The sequence below is a fragment of the Poecilia reticulata genome, chromosome 5 (assembly GCF_904066995.2).
Source record: "Poecilia reticulata chromosome 5, P_reticulata-male-v2, whole genome shotgun sequence".
NCBI lineage: Eukaryota > Metazoa > Chordata > Actinopteri > Cyprinodontiformes > Poeciliidae > Poecilia > Poecilia reticulata.
This window is the reverse complement of record NC_088834.1, coordinates 4,402,869-4,426,365: the sequence shown is the minus strand read 5'-3', so window position 1 is coordinate 4,426,365 and position 23,497 is coordinate 4,402,869. Positions and strand designations below refer to the sequence as shown.

Sequence of the window (23,497 nt, the reverse complement as noted above, 5' to 3'; positions counted from 1 at the left end):
CAAGATAAGCACAAATCCCACATTGTTTCATTAATTATTTTGTAGTGTTTTTCAACAGGAGCAATAAGTTTATACATGTAACCCAAGACCAGATTGTTTTCCCAGTGCTTTGTCCATTAGAAAAACTACGCTGAACTGACCATAAAGGATGAAATCAGTCAACTAAAAGAAGTTAGAAGTTAGATCCGATTCCATGTTTCTGGGTCGGAACAAGAAGCAGCCTGCTGTTCTCCTGGTGCCAGTTTGTCTCTGCCCCCTTCATAATGTCCCCTAAGAGGATAATAAAGTCTTCCTTTGAGGTTATCACTTCTATTTTAATAAGAGTATCTGTCATGAAGAACGGCTGCTCAACCACTGGCCTTTGATTGCATCTCTGTGAGACGCTGCCATCACATGCATGGCTTCAGGATTACCACCTGGCAATAAAGAGACTAAATCCGGTAAGAAACTGAGACCGCGTTCTAGTTTTTATTACTCAATCAGAACTTCTTTGAGTGGTTTGACTCGCCTATAGATGGATGTAATGTGTCTCAAATGAGGTGATGGGTGGTGCATCAGAATCCATTGGAGACAGATCCCGACATTTGTGGCATTTAACAGCATTTGTTCAGCCCCGTTTCCCCAGCCACCTCATCAAGAGAGAGACATATCGGAGGAGAGGCTCCGCGCAACAAGCTAATCCGTCTGGGTGAAGGGATAATTATGTACTTGCCTGACAGACAAGCACAATCCCACAACAAGTGTAACAACAACAACAACGGAATAACAAATGAATGCTGCTCGAAAATCCGCGGTTAAAGAGTTGCACTAATGAACCTATTATGAAAGCAAGCACGGATATTCGTTAGGGGACCTTAGGCACATATCTTTAGTTTATTAATACCAAAGCAGCTGTGGCAGTAATGAACATCCTGTTCTATTGTTTGGCTTCTGAAAGGGGCGCTGCATTTTTCACTGGATAAAAGAAAGACAGCATTTTTAAAATATGCTTTTGCTTTAATTAGAAAACAGGTGAACATAGAGATACAGAGGGCAGATTAAATTAAAATGACCTTTTTTGAGGTTTTGGGAATTCAAAAATTTCATTTTATGAAATTCTACAAGGAACTATGATAAAGTAGTTGATTTTAAGGGAAACAACTTTATTAAAGCTCTCCATCTTTCATGTAAAAGTGCAAATATGTGTATTTTTGGTAATTTCACTGATAAAACGTGGGATGAAATCTTTGCTACTGAACACAAAGCTGATCGAGTCAATTTTGCTAACTTGTCTGCCGCCCTACAATAAAACCAAACAGGGTGTAATTACATCATCATTTTCTGTCCACAAATGTCAGTATCCATTGCAAAGCTATGTCGTGAGTATCCATCGCAGGCCATAAAGCCTCACAGAGTATTAGCTGCTTGATCACTGGGAGCTAATGTGAGAGTGAGTGATCAGCACATAGCTGTGTTAGGGCTGGTTTCTGCCCTGACAGTTAATCTAAATGAGGAAAAAAAGACTTCAGTTTCAATCAGCGGGGTCAGCGGAGCAGTGAATGTTTAAAAGCAGAGTGGAGATAAATGAAAAGCCTCTGACGAGCAGAGTTATTTAAATGTTTCCACTTGGAGTCAAACCTCATCAGTCATTTTGGCACCGCATAGGGGGACTGCACCTTTAAGATCCACTACTTTCTTTCTTCAAGGCTGACGTCTTTCTTTCAAACTCCAGACGAGGCACAAAAGGCTTGAAAAACATTCATGTATAAATCTTTTTACGATGGTTTTTAATGTAGACGTTTTTTTCTAAATGTGAATGAGGGGGAAAAACTGCTGCATTATTTAATATAATAAAGCATGTAAGCTATACATCTACTTTTTCAAACTATGTAACATTTTCTGTATTTTAAACTTACACTAATGTAAGCAATATCTTTTTAATGAGCTCAATCTTTGTAGGAACATGTTTATTTATTAGCTTTATTAAACAAATAAGCCAGTTATGCTCCATTTTTATATCTTTATTGTTATCTATATGGATGGAAATAGAAAATAACAGGTTGTTTTTTTTACACTATGAAAGAATAAGCATTAACATCTGCAGTATATATTTTCCTAATTGTATAACAGTTTGCACTGCAGCCAAGCACAAACTAATCACTGTTTCATGGTTCAAAATGAGGATTTTCAGGAGAAAAATTGATGTTTGATTCAAGAAAGATTATTAATTTTTTCACTTCATTGGTGTTGCTGAAACAAGGTCACACTCAGGCATTTCCTCTCAGTTTTGAAGTCGTCCCTGGATTCTTGCATACACTAAAGCCTCTTGGGTACTTCAGAAAATGCCACATCTTTTTACCACAATAACATCTGTGGTAAAATGGCGGTACAGCGCCTTGAAAGTGTTCAAACCCACTTTTTTTAAAAACGTTTTGTCAGTTTCCGCTGCATTTCATTTGAGATCTTATGTAATAAACCAGGACAATGTGGTGAAGAAAAATCATACAAGGCTTTCAGTTTTTTATTTTTGGAATAAAATGATGAAAAGTGAGGTTTGCATTTATAAATTGACAAAACTTTCACTGCTTTACAGCTGCAGGCCTTTTCAGATTTCTACCAGCTTTGAGAAATGTTTGCTCTTTCTTTGGTGCCAATCAGTCCAGGCTCAGATTCTCAGATGGAGAACATTATTTTAAAATCAATTTGACACACATTCTCCATTGGGTTTGGGCTTTTACTTGCCATTTTAACTCATCAGAATCACTTAAGAGTCAGAAATACTTCAGCAATCCCCAAATGGAAATTCTGGACATTACGAACCAAGCACCTGATTAAAAGTTAGTAAATATAAGACAGCCAAAAAAAAAACAAAACTAATGAATACGCTTTTCTTGAAACCACTGTGTAATAAATCTGGCTGCATGTTTAGGGTTGTTGTCCTGCTGGAAGGTGGCTCTCTGTCTCTGCTTCAAGGCTCTTAGAGGACATAGCAGCGTTTATTCTTGGCTAGTTCTGTACTTTGCACAATCTATCTTCCCACAAATTCAGATTAGATTCCCCGTGCCAAGGAAAGGCATCCCTATAGTATCAACAACCACCGGAGGAAAGGGGACTGATTTTATCTCATTTAATCAAAAATATCAACTCGACTTTGGTCGAAGTGAACTCTGGTGCGGCTTGAATTCAGATGGTATTTTGACAAAGAAAAAAGTAAAATCCAACCACCACTGAAATCTGGTGCCTCTCCATTTTTGTTTTCATTTAGTGAACAAGGAAGTAGCGCTCATGTCTTCGTTAGAGTTTCCTTAAGTGCTGCAGCGACACCACAGGTGAGGAGGGGAACAAGTTTTTTAAAAGGGTTTGGTTCATTTGACCCAGTTCAGTGAGAAAGTGAGCCGCAGCAGCTGGACTGAACCAAGTGTGAAAACACCCTGAGAAACCTCTGCAGCCTTCAAAGCCCAGATGGACTCCATTAGCTAATCCCCTCACTTGTGAAGGCATTTGGTTGCACTGAATTTTATTTACAGGTAGAATAAATTGTGCAAACAGAGTTTTATAGGATATATTTCTGTCTCTGTGTTGTACATCTTAAAACAATAACAGGAGGAATGTGGAAAATACGCACTGTGACACATGAGGCGGAGACTCGGGGTAAGTAAGTCTCTACTTCATGTCTTCTGGAACAAGCTGATATCAAAAGGTTTGTCTGAGAAGCACTTGGGTGTTCAGACACCAAAGGCAATTATTCAAGCTGTCATTTAAAGCCTGGATTGGATAAAGGTGACCAGCCCAAAGGTCATTATGTGGTGCTATGCTCTCTATGAAGGACATTTCCACCAACTCTCCTCTTGATCTTCCTTCCAGCATCATTCTCTGTATTTTTAGCCCCACTTCTATCATTGCCTCACATCGATCCATTACTCCTGTGATTTCATCACAACTCCCTGTGTACAAGGGAATACATATAATGCACTTCCCTTTACCCTTCACGTGTTCTTTCATTAAAAGTAGACTCCTTTGTTCTTTCCTCTTCATTTTCTCGTTCTGTGATCTTTGCATTCCCTCTGCTTCTCCTGACTGCTGCTGTCTTTTCTATCTCCCTCTGGGAATGTTTGGCGCCAAAGCGTCCACAAAGAAAGAAAAAAAGAAAAAGAACGGGGGGAGGAGAGAGAAGGAGAGTAGGAGGCTGAGCAGAGTGCAAAAGAAGGAGAACGAGGCTGGAGGCACAGGCAGCAGCACCAGTCAGGGTCCAGTGGCTGCGAGAGGCTGACAGAAGAGCAGCTAGTGATTTACAGAGACAATTTTGAGGATAATTGTGTACATAATCTGCTGTTAGGGACATATGTCACAAAGGCCATTTCTACGACAGCTTCTCAAACTGCCAAGCTGTAAGGCTAAATTTAATACTGCATCAGCTAAGTGCCAAACTACTGTAGAAAGAAAGTGAAAGATGCAGCGAGTCGCTCAGTTAAAAGAGGAACAGATGTCTGAGACTGACAAACGGCTAATTTAGGTCGACTTTTGTCAGTAAAACGGCTGCTTTTCTACAACTATTTGGACTATTTATGAGATTACAAACCCAAACACACTTTCTAGACCCATCAGTACCATTTTGACATTGGTGACCAAAGCGATGATAAAATAAATATTACAGTATGACATTTATGTTAGCTCCAATTAGCTGTTTTATAGACAGGAAATATGTATTACATTAAGACATATCTCCAGTCAAAATCAAAACACAGACGTTGAACTTGATTGAACTGATAGTTTACAAAACAGCCAAGTAAATTGATGCTTCAGCATTGATAAGTTGAGCTACATATTAGCTCCACTATTAGCGCACCGCATACTCAAAATATATTTGAGCAAGATTGAGTTTTTAAGCTAAATGAAAAGTTAGAATAAATGAAATAACAGATGGTTGAGACTGAAAAAAATAGGTTGACTTTTGTCAGTGAGACAAAACTGCTGCATTTCTACAACTATTTATGATATTATAAATCACACTACACTCTCTTTACCCTTTAGTACCATTTTGATGATATTACATCCATCCATCCATTTTCTTTCATCCTTGTCCCTCAGTGGGGTCGGGAGGGTTGCTGGTGCCTATTTCCAGCTAACGTTCCGGGTGAGAGGCGGGGTCACCCTGGACAGGTTGCCAGTCTGTAGCAGGGCAACACAGAGACAAACAGGACACACAACCATGTACACACACACTCACACCTAGGGGCAATTTGGAGAGGCCAATTAACCTAACAGTCATGTTTTTGGACTGTGGGAGGAAACCGGAGTACCCGGAGAAAACCCACGCATGCACAGGGAGAACATACAAACTCCATGCAGAAAGACCGGGGCTGGGAATCGAACCCAGAACCTTCGTGCTGCAAGGCAACAGCTCTACCAACTGCGCCACTGTGCAGCCCGATGATATTACAATATAACATTTATGTTAGCTCATATCAGCTGGTTTACATACTGGAGATATCACTTAAATCATACCTCCAGTCAAAAACCAGAACTTTAAAACAGACGTTGAAATTTATTCAACAGGAAAAATAACAGAGGAGAAGCTAAGTGTGCTAAACGTTTTTGGAGTTAGCAAAACTCCTGATGCTCTAAGCTAAAAATCAGCTCTACTATTAGCTTCATTAGAGGATTAGCAGAAATGTGGCCCCCACTGGAATTAACAATAAACTATGGTTGGGTTTGCAAATGAAACTCAAAGTTGTGATGTTTTAGTTTTCTTTTCCTTTAGTCATTTTATTCTATTCTGATTTTATATTTGCTATGTGTCCTTGTAAAGCACTTTGGCACAATTTCAACCTGTTTTTAAAGGGTCTATATAAATATACTAGACAGTGACATTGATACTGAGGAGGAGGGATTGTTGCAAAGTCAATGACTTCATGCACAGTTGAGCATCTTCAGATATCAGGTTGGACTTTGTGATTATCTTTGAAAATTGGCTTGTATTTGATCGGCTTGACTATATAGTTCTTTGCAAATGGATCGGTTTTCTTGTAAAGTGGCTTTGGATGAAACTTGTTATTAATTGGGACAATATACAAAAACTAAAATTAAGTGAAAATGAAGTTAAAAAAAGTTGGATGGATGAAAGAAATATAAGAAACTAATGATTTCTGTTCAAGTTTAAGATAAATTCACAATTGTGTTCAGGATTAAACTGCCTAAGAAATTCACTTTCAGAATAAAAATCTTATCAGCTCAAATCAAAAATTTACATCAGTAGAAATAAGAAGAGTCAAGTACAGGTTTATTTCCAAGAATGAATAATACATTCTTTCAGAAAAATCTCAAAATAAGCAAATGTTTAAGCAAAGATCCACGTTAGTTTCAGCATTATGGATTACTATTGCCCACAGATGTTACAAATAGTCCACTTTACTGAAATTCATCTTACCGTGTCGTCAAGTCTCACGCCTGAAATGAAACAGCACAAAGTTAGAGACGCCAAGAAATTTCTTCATCCATCCATCCATCCATCCATCCATTTTCTTGCACCCTTGTCCCTTAGTGGGGTCGGGAGGGTTGCTGGTTCCTCTCCAGCTAACGTTCCGGGCGAGAGGCGGGGTCACCCTGGACAGGTCGCCAGTCTGTCGCAGGGCAACACAGAGACACACAGGACACACAACCATGCACACACTCTCTCATACCTAGTGGCAATTTGAAGAGGCCAATTAACCTGACAGTCATGTTTTTGGACTGTGGGAGGAAACTGGAGTACCCGGAGAAAACCCACGCATGCACAGGGAGAACATGCAGACTCCATGCAGAAAGACCGGGGCCGGGAATCGAACCCAGAACCTTCTTGCTGCAAGGCAACAGCTCTACCAACTGTTTCTTAGGGCCACTGTGCAGCCCTAAGAAATTTCTTCAAAACAATAAAACAAAAATTTTATTTTTTGTAGTTTTCTTTGTCTTTTGTTGGTACTGTTGTTTAAGATGATTATGATAAACTGCATGCTATTTAAAAAGCTGTGGACAATTTGACCTTTTATAATTGTGGCCAGACAACCAAGGGAATTTCTGCGCTGCGCCGCATCAATGCATAAACCTGCAAGGAGATTCTGGGCTCATCCTGTATAAATATTGCGGCTGAATGCGTCAGATTTATGTTTACCGCCCATGGGACAATGAAAGTATCCCTGCCTGCACTAGAAAAGCACAGGGTGACACAGCTAATTCATCTTGGCAGCATCATGACAGCTGGGCTGGGGAGAGTTTGGGAGACGGGGAAACGGTTCTGATGAATGACTTTCAGAGGATGGCTGCTAGCTACAGCAAACAGTCTCCCAGTCCCGGAGGGCCCCGTGGCTCCTATTTGCCGCTCAGGGAGAAATGAATGAAAGGCGCTTTGTGAAATAAATGGTCTCCCACTGTCTGACATTTATAAATGATTCCTTCTTGTAAAACTAAATCCATCCTCTTGTTTTATTGGATGTGGAGGTGAATGTCCCGAAGGGAGAACTCAAATTTTTTAGCTGCCATAACCGCGATGATTTCAGGAATATTTTATTGGAATAGGCATGAAATTACCAAAGTATTTCCAAACAGGCAATAAAGCTGGGTAAGGTGAAATGAAACAGTTTATGCTGAAATCTTTAACAGCTGTAAGAAATGGATTTAATAAAATAGCTTCTGACCCAACATGGTGAGATGATGCAATTGTGCTTTTCAAGAAAAACCCTTAAAACACAAGGACACCTAAACCTCACCAACAAGCAAAACCGAACAGAGGTTAATGCATATTATTACATAGTTTCTACTCTTTGATTGAATCCTCAACAGAATTTAGCCCAAATTCTCTCAAGCCAGAACTGTGCTTGCATCAAACCCAGTGCTAAGCTTTTTGTGTTATCCTTTATGTAAAATCTTCAAGCTGGCTTTGAAATTTAGTTGATCTTCCATTAAAAAAAAATTTTTTTCTATATATTTGCAGTTTTTCTGGTGCATCATGAATGTATGTTCAGAAAACTGGACCAATTGTGGAAAAGATTTATTCCCTTTAATAACTCCTGGCTGCACAATTATGACCTGATCTAAACCGACGAAGAAGAAACATTTTCCTGCTGGTGTCAGAAATTCTCTCTCCGTATGTAATTTAAGACCATGTTGGTGTTTATATGAGCGTCAGCTGTGGATATTAGCTTGTTGCGCTGAATCTTCTACTCCCTCCCTCCCTTTGTGTTGCCCTGAGGAAAAAGCTTCAGAGCTGCAGACTCTGACGCCTCAGACACAGCAGCAGAAAAAAACCTTCCTCTCAATCAAAACACTGTCTCCTAACGTTAGCTCAGTGGGGTCTGTTTGTAGCTTTGAGCTTGTTCACATATAAAGTTTGCCGCTGTTCCAGTTCAGATGATGCACTGTGTCAGACCAGATGTGCGTTCAGATTAACGCTCGCAGAGAGAGGGCTCTGTTCGCCGATAGTGATCAAGTGTTTTGTTTGTATTTGAAACCTGGAGTCAGTCTTCGAATATTATACCGAGCCGAGAGGCGTTTAATAGCGACGGCAGTTTTTTATTTCCGTCTTGGTTAATCTTCATCATAAAAAAAACACAACTCTAAATCTTCTGGTCAGTCATAACTTCCCAAGCCTGTTAATAACTAATTAATCAAATGACAGATTAAAATGAACTCATTAGAATTTCCACTGTGATTACTACTATTTTTAGAAGGTCTATTATAATTATGGTGTCTGTTATGTGCACAGTTTTTATTTCCATTTTATTTATTTATTTATTATTTATTTTGGATATTTAAAAAGTCTTACAGTGTTAAGTGTTCTTTACAAAATTAAAGTTTATTGATATTTGATATTACTTGAAAATGCTCTCAAAAAAACAATATTATAATTTATCGCAATAATTATGGGGGAAATTTATCATACAGCAAAAGTTGTTATTGGGATAGGCCTAACTGTATCACATTATAACAATGACTGAGTGTCGTTTATTAAGATTTTATGCAACAGGATAGCAAAAATTAACAATTAAGTGGAAGAAAAATGTAAATAAATAAAAATTTGGTAATTGTGGAGTGTGTTTACATTCACCCCGTTTCACTTTGATGACCTTAAATGAAATCCAGGGGAAACGATTGGCTTCAGAAGGCACCTATAGTTAGGAAACACAGTCCACCTGCAAATTAACCTCAGTGTAAGTGCACCTCTGAGTCCTCTGTGAAGGACTCAGAGGTTTATTAGAGAACATTAGTGAACTAACAGCCTCATAAAGTCCAAGGAACACAGCAGAGACTTTTCTGCAAAGAAGGGAGAAAGATATCAATCTGCAGATGTGCAAAATTGAAGGAGATTTACCCTAAAAGTCTTGCAGCAGGCAAATGTTGTCACACTTCAGACTATATTAATCTATATTAAACAAAAATTACAAAATGACAGAGTGTGTTTGTCTGTGGGCAGCACAGTGGCGCAGTTGGTAGAGCTGTTGCCCTGCAGCAAGAAGGTTCTGGGTTCGATTCCCGGCCTGGTCTTTCTGCATGGAGTTTGCATGTTCCCCCTGTGCATGGTGGGCTTTCTCCAGGTACTCTGGTTTCCTCCCACAGTCCAAAAACATGACTGTCAGGTTAATTGGCCTCTCCAATTGAGTGTGTCTGCATGGTTGTGTGTCTCTGTGTTGCCCTGCGACAGACTGGCGACCTGTCCAGGGTGACCCCACCTCTTGCCTGGAACGTTAGCTGGAGAGGCACCAGCAACCCTCCAGACCCCACCAAGGGACAAGGGTGTAAAGAAAATGGATGGATGGATGGATGTTTGTCTGTCCTTCTCCCTCTTGTGGCCATAAAACATACTGCTACTAAATGATCTGCTTCAAATGAGATGTGAAAATAACAGTTATGCACAAAAATGCCTTTTACTTGTATTGCGGATAGAGAAGCACCATAAATGTTGAAGCTGCATCCTGCAACCAATCACAACGCCAGTTCCTCATGCAAACCTCAACAGATGGAGTCATCCGAGAAACCCTGCAGAAGTAAAGCTACAACTTTTTCCCTCTGTCTTGAAATATTTTCAAATTCCAAATTGGACTAATACCGCTATCGGTGCCAGTCTCTTTCTGGGGCAGAAGTTACAGAGGACGGAGAGAAAGGACATAAAAAGCACAACCTTTCTTCAAGCAGGTCTGATGACATCGTTCCTGTCATCTGCAGTGAAACAACTTATGTCAGCTGTGGTATTAAGAACAGAGAATAATCCTGTAGGAAACCATTAAGATCCTCTCATCAGCCTAATTAGCTCCTCCTAAGTGGCTGTTGGCCCCATATGGGACAATTGTCATACGTCTTTTTCAAATAATTTGCTTCAGCAAGTCTGCCGTTATTCTCATTTTAACATCGTTAGCTGTCATTTATCTTAGTCTGGGAATAATATGAAAGTTTCCATCCTTTCATTTATGCCACTTTAATGGATAATTAGCCATTTGTTTTAAGGAGTTGGCTGATATTGAAGAGAGGCAATGATGTATCTGTCTAATTTTAAAAGGCCGCAGGTTTAAAACTTATTGGGCTCATCAAAGCAAAGAACTGCTGCACCTTCTGTCAAGAAGAATGAAAAGGTATTCAATTAAAATGTAAAGAAAAAAACACAACACAGATCAAGCACCTTGATTAAGAGAGACGTGACTGATGCCACTGTGTTTCAGAAGAGAAAGAGAGTAAAAGAAAATATTTAACACTGATCCGATGTCAGCTCATGTAGTACTTGTTGTATTTGTTTCTCTTTAATCCCCTCTCCCCTAAAAACCCACAAATAAAGTTTAATCCCTCATGATAGCTGCTTTTTCCCCAAAATAAAAAAGCGCTGTGTTGTTCTGGCAGCAGGCCTGCCTCTACATGACGCTTTGAATGGAGAGCGGTCACTGGAGCTCTGCCGCTCCCATGTAGTGGGAATCAATGAGTTTTTTAAAGACTGGATTAAGCCCATTTCCAAGGGATTACGAGCAAACAACAAGGATGAAAAGAACAGCATCCTGCCTCTCACTGCCAGGAACTCCAACAGAGGCAGTTCTGGTTCTAAAACGATTGTATAACACTGCCCCCTTGTGATTACCGGTAATATTGAGCATGTTTTAAAACAAGGTGAGTGCGAAAAGAAGTGAAATAATCCAAAACTGCGATTGCTAAAGGTTGATCTCTGAGCACAAACTCCTGATGTGCTGAAAGGTAATAATGATCCGGAAGAGCAGAGAAGTCCCAGTCATCTGAATGTGAGTGACAGCATGAATAATTAATATATCTGTGCTGTCACCTCTTACAGGAGGAGGAAGTATTTCTGCAGCGCACGCTTTAATGACCTCCTCTAGTCAGAACCCACTCCTGGGTTTACCAGCCCATTAGCTCCCCCAGAGTCAGGCGCAGCAGCCGGAGAAATAAGACCTTTAGAAGCTGCAGATATTTATCTGGTGACGCTTATTGTTCTGAAGATGTATGTATATTTTACAAGTGGCTGTAAATTACGGTGCTAGTTTCCCCCCTGGTGCATATTCCCAGTTAATGAAGGAGCACGGAGTGAAAAGAGCTAAATGGCTGTATTTAAGAAGTGGATTGGAGGATAAATACAACAATTGCTCCACATTATGACCAGACCCGGAAAAATCAATTTCCAATTTAAACAAGTGACCTTTGGATTTACGTAGTTGGTTTGAGGGTTGAGGAGCAACATAGGATAAGAAGAAATAGGGATGTCACTGTAAAAACAAAATATGACCAAGTATTTCTGCTTAGTTTCTAGTGAAAATATTTTATTACACTTAAAATAAGACAAAACTAACTGACAAGTAGCTTTTCAGCAACATATAGGAGCTTATCTAAGTCAGTAGTTCATTAGTATTGATTTTAAAAAGTACTTATTCCAGGATGCAGGACATTTTCCCCATTGGAATAAATAGTTTATCAATATTAAGGAATTTTTGACTTAAAACAAGCTCACATTTCTCACTGAAAAGTTACTTGCAAGCTGATTTTATCATATTTCAAGCGTAATAAAATATTTGCATTGCGAATGTAGATTCTGCATCAAAAATAATCGTTTCTGAATCGAATCGTGACCCTAAAAACGGAATCGAATCTCTAGACACTGAAAGATCTCCTCTCTACACCAGAGCATGTCTTCAGGGGTAATTTAATTACCTTCACTCAAAGCGTGGTGAACAACACCAGATATTTACAGCTCAGAGCCAGAAGGCGAGCCCAGCTCCGTCTCTACTTTTTCTATTCTCAGAAAAGACTCCCTTCATTTTTTTTTCTGCTTATCTGTCAATCTGTTAGAGTCTGCGCTCCTGGCAAGCAGACAGATGCTCTTGAGAAGACAAGGGAAGGGCGTAATCAGAGCCGCCGGCCGATTCTGTTGACAGTGCTGAGTTTGGGAGAAAGCGGAGCTGTATCTAATGGGCCTGGGCAGAAAAAAGGAAAAACAGAAAAAGGATTTAGATCAGTACTCTGAGGGGGGCTCACATTCTGCTCCGGGTCAGAACCGCTGCAATCTGAACCGAGCTTCCCTATTGACCCAGCTCTGAGATCAAGCTTATTGCAACATGCACAGACACACTGATGCATAATTTGAAGTGCAGATAGAGAGAGAAGGAGGTGAAGGATGGACAGAACGCCCCGGAGACGGAGCGGGACAGAGAGGGATCAATCTGTTCGCCTGCTCTGCTCTTTACAGCAGCAGCAGAGTCTCTGAAACCATTAGTGGCTCTTTGGGAAACATAATAAACAGGCAGCAGCGGTCCACCAACCGCTGGTGTTGCCAATTGCCACATTATGCAAAATGAATGCACTTTATTGATTTGCTGTCCAAAGGGAAAAATAAAGGAGGAATGGAATAATACAGGCTAACCGTATTATCCTGCTTTTTAGCCATAACTAAGGACAAATGTGCAGTGATTATGCTAATCTCTCATTCTAAACAAGTTCTTTACAAGCGTTACGTTTGCTTTTCATTTGCTGCCACTTTCTGCTACCTTCCCCTGCCCTGATTACACCAATCCATTCAGTGCATTGGTGTGTAGTTTACTAAACATCTTTGAATATTTTGTTACCAAGTGAAAGGCAATTTAAAATTTATAAGCAGGTTGCATCGATATGTTCTTATTGTCTTATTGCAGAGAGGGCTGGGTTTTTATAAGCATATTAGGGCTAATATGTATATAACATAAATGAAAATAAAATACATTAAAAAATTAATAAGAGAGAAATAAAGCCAAATTGCAGAGACAGTGTGTGGATAAATTATGTATACTCAAATAGCTTTTAGACAACTTAAGAATAAATAAATTGAGGTTATCAAGATAATAAATAAATAAATAAATAAATAATAATAATAATAATAATAATAATAATAATAATAATAATAATATTTTAAGATACATAAGGTTTATGTAAAAAAACAAGTTTGTCATGCATATAAAACAAATAAAACAACAAATGAATAGAATATATTCACAATGATATGAAGAGGGTGCATTTTTATATGCATATTAAGTTTAATGTGTATATAACAAATAAAAATAAAATACAATAAAAAAAAGCTAAAATGCAGAAAGACTGTGTGGATAAATTATGTATACTCAAATAGTTTTTTGAACATTTAATCAATAAATAAATTGAAGTTAACAAAAAACTACAAGTAGCATGAGGTGTTTGCAACAATCAGAACAAAACACATTGTTCAGATCTACTGACGCGTCTGCAACAAGCTGCCTGTTTGATTCGTTGCTCCCTCATCAATACCATATTGTATCAGGCAGTATGCATTTTTATAGCTACATGGAAGAGACAAGAGAACCTGTATTATCCTATCAGCTTATATTATAACATTTTAATACATTTTCCTAAGGCTTAACAAGACATTACATCCCAAAACTTTACATTAGAGGTGTGAATAAAATTAACAGGAACTTGATTGTAATATTAAAGATGTAAATTAATTAATAAAAGTGAAAATAATCCAGATATGTTGAACTGAAGGAACAAGAATTAAAATTTTCAATGAAATGTGAAAAAAACAAGGAATGCAATTAAAAAAAATCTGTTTATGTTTTCAAAGGATTATTTTAATTTTATTTTTCATGTAAATGTATTTTTTATTTTGAAATAACTTAAATAAAAATGTTTCTGTTTTATATTTAGATATTCTTTGTAGGATGTCTCTATTAAATTAAAGTAGTTTATGTGTTTTCTGACTACAGCCTGATAAATGGAGTCTTGGTGAAATGTTTGTTTTGCCAAACATTTTGACAAGATAAAAAAGGAAAAAATGAAATTCCTATCAAATGTTGAGACATCCCATAAAGTAAAAAACCAGGCGAGAACAAACCCAGCTTCTGAAAAATATTACAAACATATATTGACCTTCCTGCACACTGGCAAGCGACTGGTGATGGAAAGAAAAGTATATATTTTTTAATCAGTTTTATTTCAACCCTGTCAAAGGAGTGAAAATTCATGTTTTAAACACTGTTTTTTAAAAAAAGAAACCTCTGACAAAGTTGTGGCTTCTGGCTGTGAAGGACCTAAAGCAACAATCAGCCATTATTTTAGCGGGAAGCTGTAATCTAGAAAAGATCATGTAGGACTGATAAAAGCTATAATTAGTCCCATTAAAGCTGACAGAGAAATGATTATCTGTCATTTGTGTTGGTCTGATCTGTAACACGCTGATACAAGCACGCTCATGCATCACTCATCAATAATCAGCAGCATTCAGAGTCGCAGCGCGAAGCATTTATCAGCTGCGGTGATTTTTCATACACAGAGAGAGAGAACGGCTCTCTGAGGAACAGAAGGGACGGCTTCAAGTTTACTTTATCACTTATGTGCAAGGACATTCCAACAATCTATGGCTTTATATATATATATATATATATATATATATATATATATATATATATATATATATATATATATATATATATATATATATATATATATATGCTTTAAACTGATTTATCTTCAGTGAAACTGGTTTTATAAGGACATATGCTGCAGACTGGGTTATATGAAACGGTATTGTAGGAAGGCGATCAAATTCAAGGTGAAACACAGTAAAAGCAGGAATGAGTTGTGCACTAAACCACTGCAGTAAAATCTATCATTGAATGAAGCCTTGTCAGGGTCTCCTTCTTATGATAATAAAATGGCCCACTGCTCTGCATTCACTGTACTTTGTTTAGTTTAAGAAGCACATCGGCGAAGGATGACAGCTGGCTCTCTTTCACCTCAAGGACACTGATCTTTTTTTTTTGTTTGTTTGTCTCCTTCTTCCTGATCTGGAAAGTTTAGAAAGTTTTTCTTGGATGAGACGCAAAATCTGTTGACATTTTGTGCAAACATGAAGTTAATCAAGAGGCACACAGATGATTTGTTTACTCTTATTCTGCAGAGAAATTAAGTAAAAAGTAGTTTTGTTCAAATCAAGTAAAATGTCTTGATGAGGATGAACACCTGCTTACAGTTTTATTTATTTTTGTACGTCTTCCTCTTCAATGACCCTCATCACAGAAGAATCAAGCTTTAAAATGTTATCACTAACAAAGGCAAAGTTGCTTTTCGTGGTGATAAAATGTCAAATGGATGAATTAATAAAAAAAATAATTGAATTTTAGGTTTTAATTTCACATCAGTTTTTTCAATCTGCATTTTAATCATTTAGGTTGGAAGATTAGATGTCAGTTTATATTATTTCATAGTCATGGAACTTTTATTTATACATTTTTTGTCCAATAATAACCATTTTGACTTGTTTTTTCTTTTTTATATATATATTAATATTAGCACTATTAGTCCTGACTTCAGAATTAACAAATTGTTATTTATTCCTTTTTCAAGAACAACAAAATACACAAACTCAAGTTACAGGATCAAGTCCATTTTGATTAAGCAGTAGTTCAAGTAAACAGATTAATAAAAAAAAAAAAATCATGTTTTGTGGTTCTTTGCAGAGGTAAAGATGTGTGAACTGATTCAATTTCAGTTCAAGAGGTTCTTGTAGATCCATCAGCAGTCTGCACAAAGCTATCCATAAAATGTGAAAAGATCGACAGACCGATAGACGGAAACCGTCCACACCGCTCGCCGGTTCAGTATTTCACTCATGTGGTGTCCGGTAGGCACGGTGGGAGCAACACAAAGGGCAACGGTCACAAACACACACACACACACACACACACCCACACACACACACACACACACACACACACACGCACACACGCACACACCCACATGCACGCGCACACACACACACACACACACACGCACACACACGCACACACACACACACACACACACGCACGCACCCACATGCACGCGCGCACACACACACACACACACACACACACACACACACACACACACACACACACACACGCACGCACGCACACACAAAAAAAATTACTCAAATAAATTGGGAAGCTGCAAGTTTCATCTCTGACTCTCTTCTTGATTCCTGAACAACAGATTTCCTCAACGCCAGTTTAATTCAATAACTGCTTGCCAACAATTCCCCTATAAGTTACGCTGCTTATGTCGGCTGTTTTTATTATTTACAATCAAGTTTTATTTGTGCAAACACGCTGACTCAAAGAAACATTTTTATTTACAGCTCTGGCTTGGAAATGTGAGTGGATGGTCCCACAGGATTAAACATTTTAATCTGCATTAGTACGATACGTGTCTTTAGAGGGAACACACTGCAGCTCCTTTTAATGGTGGTCTTAACGGCATAAGGGCATTTTAATCAAAAAGAACAAAGGAAATTATCAGTAAAATCAGTTTTTTGCTTCTCTGAATGTTTCTTGGATTATATCCATCAGTCAAACTTCAACAATAAACACGGTGAGGCTTTGGAGCTTGGATCATGCTAAAGTGTTTAAAAAGTTAATTATTCAATTACTCAATAAGGTTATTTGTACAGCACATTTCAGCAACAAAGTGCTTTACATCATGAAATCTGTATAAAACCAACATATAGTCACCAACTGAGAAACATTGCAGTCCTTGTTACCTCTCTGAAGTTCTCCGGGCCACACTCTAACCCCTTGAAGCTGCACTCCAGCAGCATCTCATCGATCCGATGGCGGGTGCGGTTGTAGAACTCATCGAGGCTGAAGCGCGACCCGAGCGGGCGGTCCGGCTCCGGAGCCAGAGGAAATCCCGGCGCCATGCCTTCCTCAAAGCCCAGCAAGGGGCTGGTGAATATCAGGTCGCTGTAGCTCATCTGGGACTTCCGAATGAAGTTGTAATTGCATATGGAGATAGCAGGGAAGGTCTTATTCTTGGCTGACCTCTCATCCAGCATGGTGATGTGGTCGTATTGGCGGTAGTATATAACCCTGTCAGCCACCTGGTATAGGAAAGCGGACAGCGCCATGGTGAAGACCGTTGCCCACAAACCCTGACGGATGCCAAACTTCTTTTCTTCAACAAATATGTGGTTGGCCCCGTGGAGCGAGCAGCCACCGAAGAAAGTGGCCAGGTCGTCGACGTCGCTGGCATCGTCCTCTTCTTCAGCGAAATCATCCTCCTGGTTGGATCTGTCCAGGAAGTCCTGAGAGCCCCTGTCGCTGTAGTCCTGCTTTATGCGCTTGTAGTAGTCGTCAAAACCGTCTTTACCGTACCCTCTGCTGGGCTCGTCATCCGTGGAAAAAGAAATGGTGCACATGATCCGGACCGGCATGGTGGCAGGAGTTAGAGTCAGCTACGTTCAGAGATAAAAGTTCTTGAAAAGTCCCGAAATGCAAGGGTTCTTCTTCTCCTGTTCCTTAAAACAAGTAGGACAAAAAAGTTTGCTATCAAATGTGGAACCAGTCAAAGTCAAACATCATCTGCGAATGAGCTAAGAGGCAAACCGAAGTCTAACACCCTTCATACTCCAGGGTTTGTCCTTGTGATGAGGGGGTGAAGACTCATTCCTTAGAGCGACTTCCAAAGAGGGAAGAAGAAAAATAGAAGAAAAGGAGGGGGAGAAGGAGGAAGACGGGAAAGAACAGGAGACAGTGGTGCTGAGTACGACACAGAATATTCCCATCAGGCCCAGCTACAGGTCATCGAACTGGGGCAGAGTTTCACCATTTACCAGAAAAAAAAGGCTTGACGCAGAGGTATGAGTCTGACTTTAGAGCTGCAGAAGCACTAAAGAGGCTTCTAAATTTCTGCTGATTTTAATGTTCGGACTGTCCGCATTCATCTCAGCATAGTTGTGTAACCAGATCCATGTGATGACATTACAGAACAAACCAGCCACATTTGAATGTGCAAAAAGAAAAAAAAACGAACGCAGATGTTTTTACTGTAAGGGCTTGATCTTCTAATAAACTTTAAGGCAATCCCGGAAATAGGAGCATTAAGTTCAAGCATGATGGCCAGTCATGAGCAAAGCTATTAGGGAGCAAACCGCATGCAGAAAAGTCAAAGAATTTAATCAGCAGTTTCATTTGCTCGATGTTATTTGAATCTAATGGCTCATTTTACCCTCAGATCTAGCTGAAATTACATAACCCCAACATCGCTGCAAGCACTTCTGCGCAAAACAGATTAACTGAAAGCAAATATGTACAAGCAGTGGAGAAGAAAACATCTTAAATGGATCCTCGCATGATTGAATATGGTGATAAATGCAGATTCCCAGAGGTGCTGGTGCTGACTGGGTTATGAAAAGGAAACTTATGAGACTGATCCATCTGTATTGATCCAGTACCATTAGACAAGGTACGAATTATTTTCAGAAACACGATGGTGGTAGAAGATGAAATGCTAGACGCGAATAAAGGGAAAGCTGCCCCCTTTACAATAAAACCTAATGATGGCATATGATACCTCGAAGAATCGGCCATATTAAACCCATACGTTCAATACAAAACACATTATATTTTGTTAATCTTTTAAACCACGGTCTGTCTGGAGGGGGGGTGATGATATCATGAGAGTGTGTGAACGGCTGCAGCTTTAGTCAATATGTGTATAGCTGCAGCTGCGAAGGCTGTTTATCACAGAGCAAACACAACAGTGGAAGAATGGGCTTAATCATGTCATATCTTGGAGCTCGCTCACTCCCTCGCCAACCTGGTGGCCTGCTTATGTATTAGTGATCAGTAGATAGCCTTCAGCGTCCGTCCTGACCTAACAAGAAGGTCACAGGGCTCCCTCAGCTGCAGCCCCAGGGCCTTCAGCTGCATGAATATTAACACATGCTTCCACATCGTGGATGTTTCACAAGGCAGAGAGTTGAAAACTCCACAGTTCAGCGGCTCCCTGTGTCCGTCCGTTTGAGATTTCTAACAATATCTTACTTGCAATGTAAGCAGAGATCGATTAGTACACAAGGCTGTTACAAATATGTTTATTTTGGCATCTATGACAGCAAAAACAATGTTTTCATTCTCACTCTTCTGCCACTTGCAGGTTGTTATCCACAAGGGGGCAACAACGAGCCATCTAATCCTGCAGCCTTCCCTCAGGGTGGAAAACAATTCCTATGATTTTGCATTTGAAAGTTTTGACTGAAATGAAACAATCGATATCAAATGAACTAATAAAAAACCTTGTTATACAGTAACATGTATGAACTATAGAAAAAAAAAAGTTATAATTGCTAAACTTTGATTACTTGGGACCCAGCAATCAGAGATGTGGGCTTTTTAACCAAAACAAAATTATCCAAGCCTTTCAAACAAAAGATGAATATCCCAGTAATTAATGTGAATAGATTAAAATAGCTTCCACACTAAATATGTATATGAAACTTCCTAAAAGCAAAGAACTATCTTTGAAGATAAGAAGAAGAATCTAAATTCTTCTTCTTTTCATAAAACACCGTTCTAACCTAAAACGCTCGCCACAAACAGAAAAAGAAACCATCTTGTGCCGACTGATTTTTAGCTTTCTCGAACAAGAACCACAAACAAACCTCTCCAAACACTTTTGCATTGGGTCAAAAGGTGGCAGTGCTGCGTTAGACTGCAGCCATCGGTCACAGCCACGGCTCGCACCCCCGAGGCCGAGATTTCACCGAGGCCGCGCGCGTTTCGCCATGGTCAGAGAGGAGCGCGGGGCAGATGAGAGGAGGGCTTTAACGCTCCCTTTCAAGTCCCTCTCACCAGCTCCGTTTACAGCCCGGATCGACCTGCCGTTGCCATGGATACATCCAGGCCGTCAGCAAGAGAGGATGCACAAAGCCCATTACTCAGAACATGCTTGCGGTAGTACACGCACACACACACACACACACGCACGCACGCACGTATGCACACACACACAACAAAAACAAACAAACAAAAAAAGAGAGTGTCCATGCACAGAAACGTGTAAACCGACTTTGAGGCCAATTCTGTGTTTTCCTCCTAAATCTGATGAGTTTCAGTTAGAAATGAGGGAAAAAAAGAAAATGTCACCAAAAACAGAGCTCACACACCAGGCAGGGATATTACTAGCTCGGAGGCAGTTTCAATCAATCGTCCATCATTCACGTCCTCAAATCGTTTTTGTGGATTTTCTGCGGGGAAAAACAAGAATCTGAGCCACCCCATTCCCAAAAGACGGGAAGGTAGGTTGAGGAAGAGACCTGCGGAAATTAAACTCAGACAGTTTTTCATGTTCGTCTTCGAAGAGAAGCTGCTGCTATCTGAGCGTCATTCTCAGAAAACATCTCCTGCTGAGCGGAAACAACGTGAAGCGAACAATGACCTGATTATTTAGCTGAGATGTTGTTGCCTACCAACACATTTCTCATTTTAAACACTGCAGAGGTGAGACCCAACTTCATGACCCGGAGCACAATATGGATGACATAACGAGATGGAATTGACCTTCTGTCAGGGAGCAATGAAAGCGGAGTTGTGCTTTGACAAGTCTCAGGAGGGCATCCTGGTACTAGACAGAAAAACAGACTCAAACACAATTGTTGGTGCCCTTCCACTATAAAAAACAAGCCTTTTAGTGGTCCTGCATTTTATTTGTATAAGAATCAGACTTTGCTTTTGATTACTGATTCAGTTGAATATGGAATTTGACTAAACAAATGAGAACAGAAACTAAAAAATATACATTTAGCTTAATTTTGTGACACCTACATTTGCTAACAGGTAGTTTGGTCAAGTCTTCCTGTGAAAACTGCACAAGCAGTCTCAGGTTTGAAGTGTGTCGTCTCCACATTTTTCACATCTTCAGGTTCATTAATCATTTAAGAATTACTTTTTTTTTTTTTTTTTTACTTTCAGGTATTCGTACCTGCTTTCAGCCAGATCATCAAGTTGGAGGATCAGCTCAGCTTTCTGACACTGGAGTGTATGTTTTACTCCAGGAAGCCTCGATAGTCTCAAGACTTCACTTTCCCCTGCAGAGACTCAATGTTCCTCATACCAGATGCAGCAAAACGCTGCAGTTTCGTCTCATTAGTGGAAAAAATATTCTCCCAAAAACCTTGGGGGTTGTCAATATGAATATTGGTGAACTCCAATCTGGCATTTTTTAAAGGTTTTTCAGCTTGTAACATTTGAATGATTTCTTGGATTTTCCTCCCATCCAAATAATCCATCTGATCAAACTAGACTGATCCAAGCTCTTCCTCTTGAGTTCACATCCTGGACGTTTGGTTCCATCCATCTATCATCCAACGCCTGAATAAGACACTGACGTCTCCTCTGATGGCTGATAGATGGCTGAATATACCTAATTACATCTGTCTCTGTTATGATTTTTGATGCATACCTTAAAACATGCAGAATGTTTATGTGTGGGAAACAATATCGGGAGCAAAACAAAAGAAGGAAAAGAAGAGAGAAAGTTTCTGAAAATGAGAACCGATTTACTCACCTGAAACATCTTCTAGAATCTAGCTGGATGTTAATATCACTGATACTGAAGAAAAATCAGCCAGTCCAAATTGTTGCCTGCAGTATCTAATCATCCCAAACTCCATACATCATATAAAGTGCAAGTGGGAGGAATCCAGGTTATTGAGAGGGGATTTTCCCAACAGCGGTGCATGCTGCATTCAGGTGCAGCTCGTACAAATAGATTCCCTCAAAACAACCCTAACACTGAGCGCAGTGTTATTTAAATATTTCTAAACATTAAAGCTGACTGTTTGTTACATCTATTGTTCCAGGCAATGGTTTTGGCTGCTTATGCCTCTTTTATTCACTGAAGAAAATCAAGACACATTTTCAATCAGTTTTATACCGCGCAGTTTTAAAATATATTTCAGATTTATTTCAAAGTTAAAAGAAGTCTACATAAATTGTAGAGTTATCTAAATTAGTTTTTTTGATAACAGTTTTAGGGTAAAACGATTCCACAGTGAACAATAATTAAAATAACTTTGGCAGATTTGAAAAATCAAAAAGGTTTCTCACTGGAAACCAGTGAATCGAACTGGTGGATGGGAGACCTTGTTCTGGCCAGCAGGAAATGTTTCAGAAGGATTTAATTGTGATGCAAATCAAAGTCAAAGACGACTTCAAATATTTGTTCATATGCAGGCGAGCCGCAGGAGGTGATGGATGCTGAATCTCAAGTGGTGCTGATATTTATGACACACTTGAAATTCACACTATGTGGCCGAAGGTAGCTGATGAGAACAAGCACTTCGCAGCCTGACGAGTGCATCTTGTGTCTAAAAAAAGTAAACAGACTGAATAACATACAAATACGTCAATGTTTTTTAAGGTCAGTGCAATTAGTGCTGCACAGATGCTAGGAACGGCGTTCCAGCGGTGATAGACAGCAGGAATCAGTGGAGACATGATACGCTTGGTTTTCCGATCGATAAAATCCATAAAAGCAAAGACCTGCTCTGAACGCAGGAGGAGCTCCTCTTCCTGTCAGGTATGATTGACGCTCCAAATGTAAACAGAGCTGGGTCAGAGGAAGAATAAAAGCTCTGTGATTGGTTCTGCCCTGCTGCATTACATAGCCGTGTCAGCAGCCTTTTGAATGTGTTTATCTCTTGGACTGAGCCATTACCCCAACAGTGAGGCCCTCATCCATCCTCTGACTTTCTTTCCCACTTATCAGAGCCCACCTTTAGTTGAACTGTATTTGATTCCTCCTTGAGTTTAGCTCCTATAATTTCTCTCCTTTATCAATGAACTGAATCACTGAGTCACTGAATGGTGAAAGTGTCAAGAGAAACCGAGCAGAACTGCTAAAATGTGTAATTTCTATAAAGCCCTTTCATCAACTGGGTCTCATAATCACACAAGCAACCCTAAAACTAGGACTCATGATTCTGAGCTTGCATTTAAAACCTCGATTAGCATCAGTTCATAAATACAGACGCATACTCTGCAATCTCTCTCCAGATGCTGACACTTAATCAATCTGCTCCAAGCCCTTTTAATAGTCAGTAGGGCAGATCCTTTTGGGGGTTTTCACCATCATCTTACATTTAGATTCATATTAGAAGATTTGCTGAGGTTTTCCCCAGCTCAGACGTAAAGTCTCTGTCTGACAGAAAAACCTGATGATTGTGGCATTCTTC

General features: G+C 39.5%; 1 protein-coding gene across 2 annotated transcripts in view; it reads right to left on the bottom strand.

The window, feature by feature from the left end:
• asic1b (acid-sensing (proton-gated) ion channel 1b) overlaps nucleotides 1-23,497 on the bottom strand; it is a 203,500-nt gene that overhangs the window by 59,113 nt on the left and 120,890 nt on the right. Inside the window, exon 1 of one of the 2 annotated variants that reach the window (XM_008408898.3) lies at nucleotides 17,024-17,886. The exons of the other annotated variant lie outside the window; for it this stretch is intronic. Coding sequence (XP_008407120.1) covers nucleotides 17,024-17,695 — 672 coding nt within the window. The 5' untranslated portion in view covers nucleotides 17,696-17,886. Of the gene's footprint in view, nucleotides 1-17,023; nucleotides 17,887-23,497 lie in introns of those variants that run through there. 2 annotated transcript variants of the gene reach the window in all.